Raw genomic sequence first — 20,600 nt, 5'->3', positions numbered from 1 at the left:
CAAAACACGTGTCTTTGAGTTGAGAAGTCATGCTCAGGAGGAGACGTGGGCCACAGGTGAGACCTGAGACCAGCCTGGGGGAGCCTTGGGCCTCCCTTTCACCATGCATGTGCCCACTAGTGGACAGGAAAACAGGGTCACCTGACCCAGTGAGACTGTCCTTCCCTTCAGATTTCTCATTGAATTTACAGGAATTACAAATCGTTCTAAATGATACCACTGCATGTATTTATTTAAGCTAAGAACATTAAGCCAATTCAGCCAGATACAAAGAGCCTTCTATCCACTCAAAATGAAAAATCACTTTCTACACATTCCTAAATCGAATGTCCTTGGCAGAAGTAGCAAGTGTCCTGCTCTTCCTGTTCATTTAGGTCATTAAGTAGCTATGGATCAATCTGTGAAAACTCATAATGCAGCTGGCTATCTGTAGAAATGTGTATTTACACCAAAATTTTGAACCTGGTCTTTTTTGTTTTGTTTTGGGTTTTTTGCCCCCCAGAATATGTCCTCTTTCCATTATACCTGTTTCATTCAACAGGTTAACCAACTTTTGATTGTTCATTTGTGGAAATACTTCATAATTTTCTAGACAGGACCTCTTATAGGAACCAATCATTGCTAAAACAAAGCAACAGCATCTTTATATTATCCCTAATTCCACATTTCTTAGGTTGTTAAGACCTAGCTTTGGTTTTAAGGGATTTAATTAACAACTCTGTATCTTGTGGGTTCCAGGTTGCTGCGGCTCTGAAGGGCCAGAAAGTATCACAGCACGATGCAGCCAGTGACGATACCCAAGCCACCAGGCGCGGCGGTGGCCCACTAAAATGTTACTTACAACAATGTGTGACTGGCCCCATAAGACAAGCCCTGATTTAGAGGCTGTGGTCTGCCCCATTCTCCCTGCCCACTGTGGGACCAGCGGGAGACACGGCAACAAAGAGGATACTGCTGTGGTAAGACGTGCACTGGGATGCACAAGACGCTACTCCAATCCCCCCCTGTAGGAAGCGAGAGAGGCCACATTACTTGCTGACGCCGAGCAACGGTTTACTCGTTCACTAGTAACAAAAATAAAAACAATAAAACAACAAAACCCATGAGACAGGCACCGGGCCAGGAACTCTAGAGATAAATGACATAACCCCCGCCGGCTGGGAACTCTACCCATTACGGTGGCCACAAGCCCCGGCAAGTCAAGAGGCGAGCCCATTCCACGAATCCTAAACCCATGGCCCCATGCGCACGAGTGCCGACATACTCCACAATGGCGTCTCGGTCCGCTATGTCCCCGAGCACCATGCGCTGAATGATGCTGTTGTGTTCCTCCTCCGAGAGGTTTTTGTATGACACAAGGGGGATGTTATACTTTGTGGCTGGCGAAGGGTCCACTCCTTGAAGCCAAGGATGATTCTCAATCTCTTCCAAGGAGGCCCTTCTCTTGGGATCTCTCTGTAGCATCCGTGTGATCAGGCTGGAAAGGAAGGTAAGTTCACTGTTAGAGCAAACTGTTGGAAGGGATTAGTACGGTGGATTATTTTATTCATCGGAATTGTTCCCTACATTTAGACCATCAATTCCATTAGGTTCACCGGTGGTGGTGGTGGTGGTGGTGGTGGTGGTGGTGTGGCAGATGGGAATAAAGAAAATTCAGCGTCATCAGATTAATAAATAGAAAAACACAATTGCCGGATATACTGACAAGCCGAACAGCCTCCCATCATCTACAAGTAACTCTAGGTATCAACATCTGTCCTTGATTAACTGTGGCTTAGCGACATACCAGAACCAGCTACGATGATCAGCAATGACACACAGGATAGAGTGCACGAGCCAACATCTGCTTCCGGAAAAATGAATGACCCTAAATGCCACATGCATCTTGTTTAAAATGCCCCGTGCTGGCAAAATAGTAAATGCACACGTACATCAAGATGGAAGGAAGGGGTACTCAGGTAAAAATGGAGTCAAAGCAGGAGTCTTAGGAGGCGAATGACAAAGCTAGCCTTTGACCTGACTGCTTCTGCTTTGGGTTTGAAGGCTACAGTGAGTGCATAAAACAGAATATAATGTGTAGGGCCTACTGAAGGCAGGGGGCACAACTAGAGCCCTCGTAAGGAGCTGGGATCCCAGCTTCTGTTGAGAAATGAGAAACAAATCTACTGCTAAGATATCAGGCAGGAAACCTGCCTGCCTCGACACTGGCTGTGGAGGTCGGGCATGGAAATCTAAGAATTTCTAGCCACAGGCGGCTCCTCAAACATGCCACATGTTTGTGGTCCAAATTAATAATATGTGCGTGGAACACACAGGGAAGAAGTTAATTTAAAGTGGTTTTAAGCTGGAGGTGCTCCTGGGCTCCTACAAGAAGGAAATGCAAACCCTCTCTGTAGCAATGGAACCGAAAGAACTCCCCACATATTACAAAGAATACAACCTCACAGTCAAAAAATATAAAAGAAACAAGCACCTGTAGCAGGAACAAAAAAACACACAACAGCAAAATCAGAATGCAGTCTTCAAATACTGAATTTTTCAGACATAGACCGTAACTGTGTTGAATGTGCTTAAGACATGCAGAAGCCTACCAGATTCTGTATCTCCCTCTCTCTCTGCCCCTCCCCAGCTCACACTTTGTCTCTCTCTCTCTCTCAAAAATAAACAAACATCAAAAAAAAAAAAAAAAAAAAAAGACATGGAGAAGCCTTGGGGCGTCTGGATGGCTCAGTCGGTTGAGTGCATGACTTTGGCTCAGATCATGATCTCACAGTTCATGGGTTCAGCCCCATGTCAGGCTCTGTGCTGACAGCTCAGAGCCTGGCACCTGCTTTGGATTCTGTGTCTCCCTCTCTGTCAAAAATACAAAAACACTTAAAAAAAAAAAAAAAAAAAAAAAAAAGGTGGGTGGAGGGGCCTGGGTGGCTTAGTAGGTTAAGCCTACTCTTGATGTCAGCTCAGGTCATGATCTCATGATTCCTGAAATCAAGCCCCGCATTAGGCTCTGCACGGACAGTGTGGAGCCTGCTTGGGATTCTCTCCCTCTGCCCCTCCTCTGCTCTCTCTCTCTCTCTCAAAATAATTAAACATTAAAAAAAAAAAGCAATGGACAATTTTTAAAAATTAGACATAAAGAGAATTAGAATTCAAAGACAGAGCCAAAGAAATAACCCTGCATTGGTGGACTAAGAGGTAGAAAATACGAAGGTTAAAAGACATGGGGGACAAGAGTGAAAATACCTAATGTACATCTAACCCAAGTTCCAGAAGGGAATGAGGGAATGGGCAAGAAACTGCATTTGAAAATATAATGGTTAAGGATTTTCCAAATTCATGGAAGAAAACAAATCCTGATCCAGGAAGCCCAACACATCCTAAGCAGAATGAACAGAAGCTCTCAAAGCAGCCTGAGAAGAGACAAATCACCCATGCAAGAACAACAGAAGGTTGAACAGCTAACTTCCCAATAGCAACAAGACATATCAGAAGGTGCAGAATAACATCTTCAATAACCTGAGAAAGATCACATGTAACACAAAGCTATCTTCAATGAAAAACTGAGAAAGCTGATCACCAACAAATGCTCATCAAAGAAATTCTAAAGGGTATAATTTTGGCAGAAGAATGTGATCCCAAGTAGAAGGATATACAAAGTTCTTATGAAACATCTGGGTAATTCTAAACAATTTTTTACTACATATAATAATACTGTCTAATTTGTGGAGTTAAAAAAAAAAAAGGTTACTGAAATATTGAATGATAAAGTATTCTAAGGATTTTGGGTTGTTTGGGAAGAGAATAAACATAAGGATTAACTTTCAATTTTATTAAATTAAGTATACAAACATGTATGTGTGTGTTAAAACAGACTATAACTTCCAAGCTAGTTGAAGGGAGAGAGCCAAATAAGGCGAAAAAGAAAAACTTCCATCAATCCCAAAGAAGAACAGACAAAAAGAAAAAAAAAAAAAAAAGAAAGAGAGAAAAGGAGGACAAATATGAAGCATATAAAAAGAAGATAAATACATCTATACCTTTCAGTGAACACAATAAATATGAATGGGAAACTCTCTGATTAAAAGACAAGAATGCTTAGATGGCTCCGAAAACAGCTCCCAGCTGTTAAAAAAAAAAAAAAAAAATGTACTTAAAACGAAGATGATAAAAGGTTTATTTAAAGGAAAATAATGGAAAACTATATAGCATACATAAATGCTAACCAAAGATGACAGGTTTGGCTAGCTAAAACTAGATAACACAGATTGACTTTAAGGCAAAAAGCATCATTAGAGATAAGGAGTGATATGTAAGTTCAATTCACTGGTAAGATACAACAATTCGCACCTGGTAACACTGCCTTAAAACAATCAAATAAGAAACTGACAGACCTCCAAGAATAAAACAATAAATCTACCATCACAGTGGAAGAGTATCTTAGTAAGTGATATATCAAGTAATTAATCAAAAAACTCAGAAAAGATGTATGTAATTTAAATGGCATAATTAACAAGCTTGATCTTAAGGTATATAGAACTGACCCCAACAATTGGAAAATATACATTGTTTTCCAGAACAAAAGGATCCTTTACAAAAATTGACTCCATGCTATGCATTAAGCAAGCCTCAACAATTTGAAACAAACAAAAAACTAGTTACTATATAGACTATATTCTTGAACTACAATGCAATTAAGTTAGAAATGAAGAACAAAAAGCTAATTACAAAAACTCTATACACTTGGAAATGTAGAACTCCCCTCTAAAAACTTACAGGTTAAATAAACCATTTGAAACTAGAAAATCCTCAGAACTGAATAACAGGTCTATAAATCAAAACTAGTTAAGATGCCAGAAAAATGGTGCCAGAAGGCAATTTATATAGCCTTAACTCTGACATTAGAACAGGAAAATTTGTGAGCTGAGTATCCAACATAAGATTGGGGGGGGGGGGGGGGGGGGAGAAAAGAGGAAGAATTAGCCCATGAAATAGGTAGAAGGAAAATAATACAGATAAAATTCACAACATAAAACAAAAAATACAAGCAAATTAATAAAGATAAAAGGCAGTTCTTTGAAAAAGACTAATAAAATGAACAAACTTCAGGTAAGACTTATCAAGAGAAGGCAAAAACTATCAATATTGGAATGATAACGTGCAACATCCCCACTGATCTATACACTTTACAAATATAATCAGAAAATATAAATACTTAAGGCCAATACATTTGAAAATTGACATAAAATGGACAAACTCCTTAAAAAACACAAGTGAGCAAAACTGATATAGGAAAAAGCAGAAAAATGAATGGTCCTACGATTACTAAAAATAATCCCTCTAGGAGGGAGAAACAGAAGGCTTCTAAGATATTACTACTGTTCTATTTCTTAGGCTAGAACAGGTTCTACCACTGTCACATCATTAGTAGCTGGAGAAGCCAGTATCTGAATCCAGAGAGTTTGAATATGTAAATTCTTAACCATCCACCTCACAACTTAAGATGGGGCTCCACTTGGAGAAAAGATGTCTCAAGCTATCAGATTTTCTTACCCGCTGATGGGAAAAACTAAACTCTTTGCTACTACAGCAAAATCCTTTAAGCAGTAGCTACAATCTCAGCTGAACTTACTTAAAAATATCACTCATTAAAAAAATACACACACACACACACACACACACACACACAATGTCAATGAAATACTGGGCTCCTAACAGTTCTTTTATATTTGTCACTACGTTTATCATAAAGTATAAAGTACTCTAAATTCCAAAGAGTCAACTTGAGTGTACTTTTGTTTGCTGGCTTCCCACAGTCCTATAAACCAAAACAGAGCTCTTCTGTCGACTGGGGAGAGTCATGTTGTAAATAAAATCACGGGACACCTTATGTAACACCAAAATGGTGTGTTGGTGGTCTATTTCAGGATGGGATATGCCTTAAGTTTTCTCTGGAATTTAAAATAATTCCAGGTGGTCTTGCTTTTTTGCTGATGCAAAAAGGGAAAGGTAGTTCCCATGGTAATATCTTCATTTCAAGTGAGTAACTACCATTCTTGGAGGCTGAAGAGGCATGCAATGGATTTCAAGAAAACAAATATATTTAAGAAACAGACTAATAGATTTTGTACTCTAATATCAAATTTCAAGTCATATTCTGGGTTGACCCCCCAAATATACTTAACAAGAACAAAATATCAAGTTTGAAAATTAAAAGAAACCCAGATGCTCAGGTGCTGAAGTCACCTCAAATTTTTTTGACGTGGAATAAAAGAAAACTTCTGGTTTTTATATGAGTACTTAAGTTTCCACATTCTTTTTTTGTTTGTTTCTACTTACTCTTTACACTCTTTGGACACATGGGATGGTACTGTATATTTGCAATCCATGATCATGGTCAATGTCTCACTGTCATTGGCCTCTTGAAAGGGTGGCTGTCCACACACCAACATGAAAAGGATCACTCCCAGACTCCAAATATCTACAAATTAAAAGACAGACTGTTAAATACTGGACGAGTTAGAAAACCAAAAACACTAAGAAGAGCAAAAGTAGACTAACAACATTATTTTATTTGAATAGTGAAAAGCGTTTATATCTCAAAACAATAACAACAACAACAACAAACATTTGGGGAAGAAAACTTAAGCCCCAATAAGGCAGGGAAGGTATCTGTCTTGTTCACTGTTTTTCTATTCACTTCAGCCACAGGGTGAATGGTCAATAAATGTTCAACAAATTAATTCATTTATTCATTAGTTAATGGCAAGAACATCAAGTGGAAAGTAACAATCAAGGTTCCCAAACCACTGGACAACAGACTGCTGTTTTTCTCATGACATTATTTACCAGAGAAAAAACTATTAATACTCTGAGACATGAAACGGATCTTGCCTAATATCACAATTATCTCAGTTGTTCTTTACCTGGATCCTGGTTAGAGAACCAGATAATGTTAAGTCACAGTCACAGTCATTTTATAGTTAAGAAAATTAAAATTCAGAGAGGACAGAACTATTTCTGTGTTGTCAATAAAGAAAAAGACAGGTGATGTATTATTTCCAAGGCCAGAGCTAGGTCTGAACAAGCAAGTAACCAGGAGCCACACTGTGGCTTAAAAACAGCGGAGGCTACTTAAATAAAGTGCTGGAAAAGATAGTAGGTTTTCCATCACTGTAAGTATTTCAGCAAAGGCTGAGCAACTGTCTAACATTCTACATAAGACATTCCTGTACTGACTGTAAGTCTGGACGAGCTGACATCTGAGGACCCTCCCAACTGTAGCATTAGATTAACTCCCACAATAACAAATAACCCCCTACACTTCTTGCCATTAAATAACAAACTCACCAATCAGTTGGAAAAATGATGGCTTTTCAAATGAAAAAAGGAGGACTCCATTTAGGAAGGATAGCACAAATCATTCATTCATTCCAGAAACTAAAGTATAGACATGCTACGTAAACATTCATATAATAAGAGATGATGAATTCAAGAAGCTTTCTACCAGAAAAAGGCCACCACAAAGAATGGAGAGGCAAGCCACGTGGACTTTGTCACCACATCTGTTAATACTCAACTGCTATTTTCACTTAACCTTAAACACTCAAACTAATGAAGGATCCATATTATTTTCCAGCAGAATTATAATTTGTTAATAAAATATCTTTTCCTTGGTCCAAACTAAACAAAGAAGGCAATAAGGCAGAAACCCAAAATTATAAACACTTGTGACTTTTTTTTTATGTATACGATAAATTTTACTAAGGATGCTTCAGTGGAAATTAGTGAAACAGATGGAAAAATCTACTAAAATTAAAACATTACATATGTAAGAATGAAAGAGACCTAAAGAGCATTCAGTCTGAACCTTAAGCTCTGCAGTGTCCCTAAGAGGTCTGCCTGGCATTGCTTATAGGATGCATGAATTATGTGACCTACCGCCCCAGGACAGCAAGCTGGCTCCACTCACTGACCCACATTTCTTTACCTTGATCTTGGAATGCAGAGGGCCATCCCCGTGCAAAGTCCAACAATCTGCATAATGGTGGCTAGCTGCACCTGCTCTTTAAACCTCTGGTGAGAAGAATTTATAACCCCAATTCTAGTTGTAACTTAGTGGGAATTTCAAAGGAAATTTACCTAGTTGATGGTTAACTTAAACCCTCTTTGAACAACCTGAACCTGCTACTTTGGGGGGTCACCTGCCCCAACTCCCAAGCCACTACTGTGAACAAGTGGCAGTTACATTTATTCTCCTTTAACACAGTGCCCCTCCCTCATTTCACAAAGCAGTTATATTCTAGAAACTCACGATAAAGTAAACTCACCTTTTCAATGATGTTCACTACACAAGGAGGGAACCCCACCACATATTTTTTTTTTTGGTTCGTTTATTTTATTTTGTGTTATTTTATTTTTGGCTATCTCTTCTCCGAAGAAGGGAAAGGGATTTTAAATGGCTCGCAATAAAAATGCATAAAAATAAACATCAGGGTAGTTAAAATAAAAACTTTCTTCTGTTGTTCAAATACTGACAATGTCTGAGGTTACTACTATAACCAACCCTAACCATTAATACACATGTATTTGAGACACACTAAATTCGTCTTTCCATATAAATCCTACAAAACAACAATTTGTATAAAATGAATCTGGTTACATTATTTCTTCTACCATCTCGTATTTCAACTGTGAATAAACTAGTTTGTTTTTTTAGCTTTTTACTTTTTCTCTATGCTAAATTGGAGATGATATCTGACAGTGCAACTACACAAAGCTTATGTTTTAAAAGCATAAGCAATAATATAAATATCAACTAATAATTAGCCCAAGTTCTTATCAGGTTAAAGAAAACTTTCTGTTAAATATCAACCTCAACAGTAACAAGGAAGTCCAATTCTTTGGAAAGGTTCTCTGCAGGATCATTTCTCCAAGCAAACTCACACACTCCACTTGCTAGGAAGTGGTGCACGATTAGAAGAGTAAAAGAAGAAAAATAACATATATATACCGTTTCCACTGTTTCCGGTCAGAGGTCAAATAATTTCTGAACATACAGATGCTGAATATTTGAGAAATGTGGAAAAATAATTCTATGCCTGGGAGTCTGCAAAGCTAAGTGACATCAGGCAAAGGATCTAAACTAGACGAGAACAGCAGTGCGGTCAGGGGGACAAAGTTTTAGAAAGGGCAAATGACCCTCTCACTGGGACAACCTGATTATTCACGGGGCCGCTTATGCCATTTATTTATTTTCCAGACTTTTAATTTCTCTTCTTATTCTACTGTCTTGGAATGATTTTACTTTTCCATCCTAAGGCCAAAGGAAAGAGATAAAAAATCACTAAATAAACACAAAGTGGTATGACTTTAGCCAAGTGATTTGAACGTGTTTCTCCACTGTTCAATGGGCATAGTAGCAATAACGCACTTCCTCTTAACGTTGCTGTGGGTATTAAACAGAAAACTCGAATGCGTGCCGAGTATTCCGGACAGAGCCCAGCACACATTCTAAGGAGGCTGCCATGCCTCGCCCCCATCCGTCTGTGTTGGGCGGGCACTGCTCCTGAGCACAGGGGACACAGAGATGAATGGGGGACACCCGTGCCCTTACAGGACTCCCAATTCACTGTGAGAAACAGACGACAGATAGCTCAGAAGGCACAAAGCCAACAAGAAACACCAGTGGAGATGAGGGGAGAGGAACAGGAAAGGCCTCTTGGTAATACAGCTAAAAAAGGTGGTAATTCATAATCTTGGATCCCCAGGACAAGACAGGTGGTATCACAGGGCTAAGAATGGCAACAAGAAAGATTATCTATTACTCTCCCCTCAAATGGGGGAGGGAGTTGGCACACATCTTAATAAAAATTCCTTTTTTAAGATTTTTAAATTTAAGTTTATTTATTTGAGAGAGAGAGTATGTGCTCATGCGTAAGCAGAGGAGGAGCAGAGGAAAGAGAGAGAATCCCAAGCCAGCTCCAACGCTGTCAGCACAGAGCCTGATGCAGGGCTCGAACTCATGAACTGTGAGATCATGACCTGAGCCAAAACCAAGAGTCAGACACTTAACTGACTGAGCCACACAGGCACCCCTAAAAAGTCATTTTTGTATTTTAAAATATCTTTTTCCATTAAAAAACACTTGCTTATAAAACTACACACTCCCGAGGTATAGATCACAGACTCAGCTTGAGATTCGCCAAGTCTTTATGGGGGATGGATGGAGGGAGACAGGTGAGAGAAAGACCATGGAATGGGGATTTTCTATTATTTTTTATTTTTTAAAAATGTTAACGGAATTGTCTATTGTACACAGGTTAACAAATATCAACCATCTGAAAAATCAAACTTAATGTTTTGACTTCAGACCCAGGTATAGACCCTTGGTTAAAAAAAATGGAAAAAGAAAATATTACTTAATACATATAGTTCTTCTGGTTAAAAAAAAAAAAAACACTTCCAACTTATGGAACTGTGGGAAGGGGTGGAAAGATAATGAAGTCCTTGTTAATATAAAGGCTGGGAGTTACTGGTCTCCCTCGAGCTGCCAAAAATGAGCAGTGAAGTCTCCTTTAGCTGCTAGGTAGGTCAACTGTCATAACACAGTTTAATTATGCCATTTCTAGGGTTGGAGGTGGAGTTTAAACTACAAAGATCATTTTAGGAAGGCTAACAAAAGATCAAAATGAAAACAAAACAGTCTAAAAGAACATACTAACAATTTGAGGAAACACTACTGTCAAAGGGTGGGCGGGGGGTGGCTGGAGGGTGTCATGACTGCTGAGAGGTCTTCTAAAAAGTCACTTCTGAAGTGAATTATCTAGAGACCCAAAAAAAAAAAAAAAAAAAAAAAAAAAAAAGAGCAGGGATTAGAAAGTAATAAAAATGGGAAGACCAGGAGAAAAGTTCTAGGCAGAAACCTCTATTTTTTTCTTCTCACTTTCTTTTATCAGTGTAGCCATCAGTCACGAAAGCAGCAACAGAATGTTCTAAAACCACTACAGATGAAGTACGGCACCTTTCACGACACCCCTTAAAACCGGCAGGATTTAAGCAAACATTTTTCAGTTCCAACTGTGGTTAGCAGCAACCGACGTATGACCCAAGACGAATGTAGAAAGCAATGCTTTCTTAGAAGAGCAGCACTGTTACAGAAGCGTGTCGGTCTCACGACCTTTGTTTCTGGTACCGGGGTCTTCTGGTGTGAATTCCTACCTACACGACAGGATCTACATCTGCATTCAAAACCACCTAGAGCTCCGGATGCTGAAGATTCTTGTTCCCAACAAGATCAGTGGTTGGTTCTGAGGGGCCTGACTAGAGACCACTCTCCAAGTGGTAAGAGTGGGGTAGACAAGGAATGAAGAATTTGGACAAGACCATGTTTTAGGGTATCTACCTTATTTCCGGTTTTACCAACACTCCAGTTAGAAGCAACTTTCTATTATTTAACCAGCAATCATTTCTTCTCTTAAAAAGAAAGTTAGAATAGGGGCGCCCGGGTGGCTCAGTCGATTAAGCGTCTGACTCTTGATCTCGGCACAGGTCATGACCTCATGACTTCATGGTTCGTGAGTTCGAGCTCTGCGTCAGGGCAATACTCACTGTTAGTGTGGAGCCTGCTTGGGATTCTTTTTCCCTCTCTCTGTCCCTCCCCGGCTCATGTGCTCTTTCTCAAAATAAATACATAAACTTAAAAAAAAGAAAATCAGTGGGGTGCCTGGGTGGCTCAGTCGGTTTGGCATCCAACTTCGGCTCAGGTCGTGATCTCACGGCTCATGAGTTCGAGCCCCACGGCAGGCCTTGTGCCGACAGCTCAGAGCCTGGAGCCTGCTTCCGATTCTGTGTCTCCCCCTCTCTCTGCCCCTCCCCCACCCACTCACACTCTCTCTCTCTCTCTCTCTCTCTCTCTCTCTCTCTTCCAAAAATAAACAAACATTAAAAAAAAAAGAAAAAAAAAAAGAAAGAATGAATGCCATCACTCATACCTACTTCAAAACAGTTCTTTCCCACACCTGAATCCACCTGGGGACTTCAAAACTCAATGCTGTCCAAACCAAGCTCGTCACTTTGTACCCAAGCGTATTTGTCTCATTTGGGTTCTAGTGTGGTCTGTGGCACCTCCACCTACCAATCAAAACTTCGGAGGCATCCTGGACCCTGTACCACAGGTGTCCCCTCACTTCCGCATCAGGAAGATCGTGCCAGTTCCGGCATGGGCCCACAGTCCTCCAGGGCTCCTACCGCTGACCTCCAGCTCCCCGAGATCCCCCCAAACCGCCCTCCCAGCTGGCAACCAGGGCATCGCCGCGGTGAGCTGTAATCGCAGACGTTTTCCTCCATTACCCGGAGCTCCAGAGCAGCACATGTCCCCTGCATCCTCAGAGGTTTGCTGAACGAAATCGACCTGAAGCTAAAGAGACGGCAAACGCTTCTGCAAAGACCGTTTGGACAGGACGCCCCAGAAGGCAGCCGCCGCGGAGGTCCTCGGTACGCGGGCAGTGGGCAGTTACGGACGGCTTTCAAATAAAAGCTAGGAGGGAAAGGAGAGGGAGTATCTGGAGTGGGGACAGAGGGGTATCAGTGAAAACAAGCTGCAGTTTCTTTTGGTGAGGGGTTTAACGCCTGGCGCAAACCTGTCTTTTCAAGTCGAAAGAAAATAGGAACAAGTTCAAGAAGTCCGAAGGTTATCAAACGTGTGGGACGGCACACGTTCGCGCAAGTGCAAACCCGACAAGCAGCAGACACCCTTCCAACTCCGCATTCTTTCACAAATCACCTCACAAATCTGATTTTAGCAACCTCAGTAGATGGAGAGCGAAAGAGAGTGATTTCCTCTAGTGCGGCCTAATGAAAAAGCATGCCTGGGCTAAAGCATCCGAGAGACCTGGGTTCAAACCCCACCTTGGCCATTTAATTAGCTCTGTATTCTTGGCCAAGTTATACCTGCCTTCTGTGCCTCTGAGTTTTCTCTCCTACAAAAGGTGGACACCACCGCTCAGCTGGCGATTTCCGTGAGGGTGTCCAGGCAAAAAGTGCCACACGGATCCCCGCAGAACGTGGAAGGATGGATAAAAATCGTTGCCTCGAAGTGAAGGAGTGAGACTGGTAGGGAAAAGCGAAAGGAATTTTATACTTTTTATTCAATATACTTCTGTACTATTTGAATTCTCCTACAAGAACATTCATTTATATTCATTTATTGCTTATAAAAAAGTAATTAAAAATTAGCTGTGCTTAACAGAACATTACGAAGTGTACATACTTCAACGGGAGAAGCAGAAGCGTCTTTAGAAGAATGTCAAGGTAATGCGGTAATAAAAAAAAAAAAAAAAAAAAAAAGCCTGCTCACTGAGACAGTGATTCTCAACCTGTACGTCTGGGGACACTAGATTCCGTAAGATTCCCTTGATAAATCCACAGACCCATCTCTCCACAGCATGAACAGTTACAATTATCTTAGCTTTAATTTTTAGCACAAATAACGTCTGCCAAGGACCAAAAGTACTTCAAGTATTCAACTCGGGGTCTTGTGCAGCAAGGGGAGTCCGGTCAGTGCTGCCGGCCACTCACCCTCCGGCCCGTCTCTGCGCTTCAGACACACCCGCGGGTTCCCAAGGGGAAGGGGACGCCGGAGCCACAACCGCCGCAGCGCGGCCACCTCGGGGACAATCCCGGAGTCTGCTTCTGAACCTCCGCCTAGCCGAACAGCCCCTCGAGGCACTGCTCAACATCCAGGTGAGGCAAGAGTCCTTTACAAATCCACAGCTTTCCAAAACTACACCTTTTAAAAAACACCTTGTGAAAACAAGACGCTTCCTTTTGCAAGCTTTTGGGAAAAATCAAAATCTCTAGTTTTGGTCCCATGTTATTATAACACCGGCCCCAAGTCTAATGTTCCTATTTTAGAAACACTTTTCCAACGTGGAAACAAGGGCCATCAGCATGGCCCCATTCACACGAGCACATTCCTCTCCTAGGAATTTCAACACGGATGCTCTTCAAAGAGGGGGCTACTGCCACGGACACACGGCAACCGGAAGTTCAGTTTTCAGAAGAGACTTCACACTTCAACTCCCGCAAGAGTATGACCGACGCAAACCTCACAAGCAGAACACTGGTCTAGAAAGGAGGAACGCTGAGATTTAGTATCAGGTCTAAAAGCCTCCGATTCGATTTGTCTAGACAAACAACATAAACCACGCCGATTGAAGAACTATATGAGTAGCATTTTATACATGTGAAGTCTGCTTGATGCTTCAGTTTAATACCTGGTGGAGTGCTATGATGTTTTCTTAAATTTATTCTAAAGCAGAGCTTTCTGTATAAGGTTGAAGTATGCTAACGTAAGACAAATATACAAGCCATGAAAATACCAGTTAATAAAAATCATCTGCATATGCCAACTCCCGTGGGTTTTCTTTCAAAAGGCATGATGTTTAAAGCAATACATACAGTTTTCTGGGTGTGGGGGTAAAAGTCAAGTGAAGTTTGCCCTTTGACACAACACAGCATTGCCCTAGAGTCCCCAAAAAGGTTTAAGCTTGTCAAAAGACTTTTTTAATTCTCATTTGAGGATAAAGAGAAAAAAAAAAAAACTTTAAAATACTCTATTTGCTATAATAAGATTCAAAATTCAAAATATTGGTTCTTCAAAGGTTTGATTTTGGCTAGTTCTCCATACCTAACACCTAAACAGGCAGGTGGTTGACAAGTGCATACAACTTCTTTTCCTACATTACAAAACACAAACAAAAAAGAAATCAGCATGTTATACCTTTCTAGGAATTACAATCAACATACAACCTGATTGGTTCCACATAGGATATGACTTTCAGATCATTCCTCCATATTAAAACTTTAGCTAGAAAGTTCTCTCAAATATAACCGCACATTTCCCAGTTTTTAAGTTAACATTTACTTTTTTCAGATGAGAGTAATACATGTTTAATGACAGAAGATTCTATTAGCAGCCTGTAGGAGACTCCCACACACTCATCAACACCACAATCTTTAATATTAGCCTATTAGGCAAAAATATGATAGATTTGGTTTTATTTGTACTGTCCTGATTATTTTTCCCCCATTTCTTCAAGGTATAATTTACATACACTGGAAGTGACCGTTGTTAGTGTGCATTTCTGCTAGTTCTAACAAATGCAGTCATGAGGTCACTGCCACAATCTAGATATGGAGCAGCTCTATCACTCCAGAAGGTTCCCTGTACCTTTACATTCCTCCCCTGTTCCTGGCCCAGCCCCTGGCAACCACAACTCCGTTTTCTGCCCCTGGAAGTCTTGCCCATAAATGGAATCCTACGGGATGTAGTCTGGCTTTTTTAACCAATACATTTGAGATTCATCCATGGTGCCGCACATGTCAATAGGTCATCACTTTTTATTGTTCCACTGATCTTCCACTGCACAGATGTTTCAAAGCTTATTTCAGTCTGGGGCAACTATGAATAAAATCAATAAAACCATCTGTGTACAGATGTTTGTGCAGACTTAAGTTTTCATTTCTCTTGGGCAAATACCTAGGCAAGGGTGGGCTTCCTAAGCCATATAGTTAAGTGTACATGAGCTTTAAGGGAACTGCCTGATGACTTTTCACGGTGGCGCTAGGATTTTTACATTCCCATCCTCAAAGTATGAGAATTCCGGTTGTTCCATTCACACCCTTGTAAGCCCTTGGTACTGACAGTTTAAAAAATCCCACCCATCCTAACAGATGTACTTTTAGTTTGCGTTTTCCCTGATGACTAATGATGTGGGGCATCTACACGAGCTTACTATTCTATTATGCCTTCTCTGGTGAACTGTTTGTTTGCATCTTTCGTTCATTTAACATTGAGTTGCCTTTTAATTTACTGAGTTTTGAGAGTTTTGATTTTATATATAACCTCTAGTAATACAGAAAAAAGCTTTATTTTAAAATGGTCATATTGACCATATTTACATTTCCTGAAAACAGCTTCAAAAGCTTTCTCAAAAAATTACTTGAGTATAGTTGACGTTCATAGTTATATTAGCTTCCAACATAGTGTCCAACATAGTGATCTGACGCTTCTATGCATTACTCAGTGCTCATCGTGAGAAGGGTAGTCACCATACAACATTATTACAATATCATTTGTACTTTCCAGTTCTGTGACTTACTTGTTTAAATGTATACCTCTTAATTCCTTTTATCTGTTTCACCCCTCCCCCCACGCACCACACCACTCTGGCCACTTGTTTTCTGTATTTAAGAGGCTGATTTTTTTGTTCATTTGTTTTGGTTTTCAGATTCCATATGTAAGGGAAACCATATGGTATTTGACTTTCTCTGACTGAATTCACTTAGTATAATACCCTCTACGTCCATCCATGTTGCTGCAAATGGCAAGATCTCCTCTGTTTTTAATGGCTTAGTACTCCATTGTGTGTTGTGTGTATACAAACTACATCTTCTTTATTCATCTATCGATGGACACTTAGGTTGCTTCCATATCCTAGCTATTGTAAATCATACCGCAATGAACATAAGAGTACATAAACCTTTTCAAACTACTGTTTTTTTATTCTTTGGTCAAATACCCAGTAGCAGAATTACTAACTGTACGGCATTTCTATTTTTAATTTTTTTTTTGAGGAACCACCACACTGTTTTCCACAGTGGGTTCCACCAATTTACTTTCCCACCAACAGTGCACAGGGGTTCCCTTTTCTCCCCATGCTTGCCCAACACAGGTTATTTCTTGTCTTTTTGACACTAGCCATTCTGATCAGTATGAGGTGATCTCCCATTGCAGTTTTGATGTGCATTTCCCAGATGATTAGTAAGGCTGAGCATCTTTTCACAGGTCTGCTGGCCATCTGTTGGTTCTCTCTGGAAAAATGTCTGTTCAGGTCCTCTGCCCATTTTTTAATTGGACTGTTTGTGTTTCTGGTGTTGAGTTATAGAAGTTCTTTATATATTTTGGATTTATCATTTGCAAATACCTTCTGAGCTCTGAGAATTCTTTATGTATTCTCTATCCAATATGTGACTTCCAAATATTTTGTCCCAATTGGTGTCTTAATAAGATCTTTCAAGAAGCAGGAGTTGAGGGGCACCTCGGTGGCTCAGTCGGCTAAGTGTCCAACTCTTGATTTCAGCTCAGGTCATGATCTTACAGTTCATGGGATTGAGCTCCACATCGGGCTCTGCACTGATGATGTGGAGCTTGCTTGGGATTCTCTCTCTCCCTCTCTCTCTGACCCTCCCCTGCTGTCTCTCTCTCAAAATAAATAAACATTTTTTTAAAAAGCAGGAGTTCATTTTGGTAAAATCCAATTTATCAAGTTTTTCTTTTATAGATTGTGCTTTTGATGCTCTATCTAAAATAGCTTTGCCTAAGTAAAAAGCTACAAAGATCTTCTGTTTTCTTCTAGAACTTTTACATTCTATGTTTCACATTTAAGTCTACGATGCACATTTGGGTTTTTGTAAGTGTATAAGGAATGGATCAAGATTCATTTTTTGCATATGGATATCCAATTGTTCCAGTACATTGTTGAAGACTACTTAGGCTTTCTCCACTAAATTGCTTTAGCACTTCTGCTGAAAAATCAGTTGATCATATGTGTGGGTTTATTTATGGACTATATTCTATTCCACTGATTTGTATGTATGCCCTTTTCTTAACACTATATAGTCTTGATTATTGTAGCTTTATACTAAGTCCTGAATACTCCAGTTACTTTTAAGGTTAAACTTTTCCATCTTTATTGGTTATTCACATGACCTTTTAATGAACTCTCTTTTCATTTGTCTTTAATAGAGTTCCTCATTGATTTGTAAGAGCTCTTTCAATAGTAAGAATAGTAATCATCTATGTTACAAATTATTTCCTTGGTTTGTTTCCTAATTATAATTTCTAAAAAAATACATGTACAACCATACCATAAACTGGAATCAAACCATATCCATAAACTGGAATCAAATCTATTACCTTTTCCTTATGATTCCTGTTTAGAAAGGCCAAGATCTTATAAATGTTTGCCTTTGGGGGGGGGGGCATGTAATTCGTGTTATACAAATCCTTAATTCACCTGGAATTTATTTTGACACATAACACAGATAGGAATCTGTCATTCCTTCTTCCTTAAATGTTTAACTATTTCCAATACAATTTATTAAATAATTCCTCCTCTGATGCCTTCTGATAATTGAGGAAGTTAAAACTATTAGAGCCTGTTTGCCTACATCACTTAAAATCACCAGCTAAAGAACCATGCTGAGGTATAGCGGTGTCCTCGGGAGAATCGGTCCTTATACTAAAGGGTCACAAAGCAGACACTGGTACAAGTACTCAACAAATGTGTGGCACCACTATTTGCCAGGCACTGTGCTAGGTGCTGGGATGTAATCATAATGAGACCTTAGAGGTTGGCAACAAAGGGAGAATGTCCAGGACAGATGACACTATTGCCCTTTGTGTCCCTTGCCACAATTCATCTCTCTTGATTCATTTGCAGAGAAAATAATGACCATCTGCCTTATAATTGATGGCTCCATCTTATCTTCCACCGAGGATACCCGTGTGAGAGTTGCTTCCAAGTATGTACCTCACCCTACCTCCAAGAGCCCATAAGCACTGCTAAAGGCTTGGGCTCCATGTAGTAAACAGAGGGACTATCATATGTGGTTTGTTCTCTTCCCAGTTATGAGAAATAACTGATATACACCTGCATAACTTTAACGTGTAGAACGATAGTCTGGTTTACGCATGTTGGGAAATGATTTAGTTAACATCCATTATCTCAGAGACAATAAAAAGAAAAATAATTTCTCCTTGTGATGAGATTTCTTAGGATCTATTCTCTTAACTCTCCTATATACCACACGACAGTGTGGACTATAGTCATCATGCTGTTCATTGCATCCCCGGTACTTATTTAATCTTATAACTGGAAGTTTATACTTTTCGAACACCTTTTTCTAATCCCCATCCCTTGCCTCTGGTAACCACACTCTGATCTCTTTCCCTGAGTGTGGGGTTTGTTTTGGTTTGGTTTTAGATTTTCACATATATAAGTGAGATCATACAGTATTTATCTGTCTTATCTCACTTAGCACAATATCTGCAAGTCCATATTGTCACAAATGGTAGGATTTCCTAATTTTTTATAGCTGAATAATATCCCATGGTATGCGTGTATACGTATATATACCACAACTCCCTTACCCATTTATCCACCGATGGACACTTAGGGTTGTTTTAATGTCTTGGCTATTGTCAACAATGTTGCTCTGAACATGGGGGTGCAGAGATCTTTTTGAGTTAGTATTTTCATTTCCTTTGGATATATTCCCAGAGGTGGAATTGTTGAATCATATAGTACTATTTTTAGTTTTCTAAGCAAACTCCAGTTTTCCATATGGTTGTACCAATTTATATTCCAACCAACAGTGCAGAAGGTTTCCCTTTTCTCCACATCCACAACGGCATTTGTTATCTCTTGTCTTTCTGATGATGGCCTTTCTAGCAGGCACAAGGGGGTATCTCGTTGCAGTTTTAATTTGCATTTCTCTGATGACTAGTGATATTGAACATCTTTTCATGTACCTGTTGGCCATTTATATATCTTCTTTAGAAAAATGTCTATTTAGGATCTTTATCCATTTTTAACTGGATTATTTGGTTTTATTGTCATTGGGCTGGAGTTTTTTTATATATTTTTGATATTAATCGCTTATCGGATACATGGTTTGCAGATATTTTTTCCCATTCCACAGGTTGTCTTTTCACTTTGTTGGTGGCTTCTTTCCCTGTGCAGAAGCTTCTGTGTTTGATGTATTTTTTATTTTATTGCTTGTGCTTTTAGGTGTCCTATATGAAGAAATCACATCAAGGAGGTTTTTTCCTGTCTTCTTCTAGGAGTTTCATGGCTTCAGGTCGTACATTTAAGTCTTTAATCCCTTTCAAGTCAATTTTTACGAGTGGTGTTAAGACAGGGGTCGTTTCATTCTTCTACATGTGAATATCCAATCTTCTTCAATTTATTGAAGAGACGGTCTTTTCTCCAGTAAAGATTCCAGGCTCCCTTGTCAAACATTAGTTGACTATATATGCTTATTTCTGGACTCTTGATTCTGTTCCATTACTCCATTTGTCTGTTTTTATGCCTGTACCACTGTCTTCATGACTACAGCTTTATAGCATAGCTTGAAATCAGAAAGTATGATGCCTCCTGCTTTGTTCTTCTTTCTCAGGATGTCTTTGGCTATCTTGGGTCTACTGTGGTTCCATATAAATCTTAGGGATGTTCTTCTATTTCTGCAAAAAAATGCCACTGGAATCTTAATAGGAATGGGCTTTTGGTAGTATTAACATTTTAACAAACTTCTTCCAATCCATAGACAAGGGCTACTTTCCATTTATTTTTGTATCTTTGATTTCTTTCATCATGTCTTATAGTTTTCAAAATAGAGATCTTTCACCTCCTTGGTTTAATATGTTCCTAAGTGTTTTATTGTTTTTGATGCTATTGTAAATGGGATCAATTTATTTCATTTTCAGAAAAATTGTTAATGGATAGAAATGCTACTGATTTTTGTACATTAATTTCGCATCC

General features: G+C 39.6%; 1 protein-coding gene across 8 annotated transcripts in view; it reads right to left on the bottom strand.

Moving 5' to 3' along the window:
* SNRK (SNF related kinase) overlaps positions 1 to 20,600 on the bottom strand; it is a 59,169-nt gene that overhangs the window by 9,237 nt on the left and 29,332 nt on the right. For all 8 annotated transcript variants that reach the window (XM_060638074.3, XM_060638079.3, XM_060638076.3 and 5 more), the window contains 2 exons: positions 6,334 to 6,475; positions 1,265 to 1,477 (listed from right to left, as the gene is read on the bottom strand). In XM_060638074.3, the coding sequence (XP_060494057.2) occupies positions 1,265 to 1,477; positions 6,334 to 6,475 (355 nt within the window). The remainder of the gene's footprint in view (positions 1 to 1,264; positions 1,478 to 6,333; positions 6,476 to 20,600) is intronic.

Source organism: Panthera onca, chromosome C2 (assembly GCF_046562875.1).
Source record: "Panthera onca isolate mPanOnc1 chromosome C2, mPanOnc1 haplotype 2, whole genome shotgun sequence".
In the NCBI taxonomy this organism is placed as follows: Eukaryota; Metazoa; Chordata; class Mammalia; order Carnivora; family Felidae; genus Panthera; species Panthera onca.
This window is presented reverse-complemented; position numbering and strand designations above follow the sequence as displayed.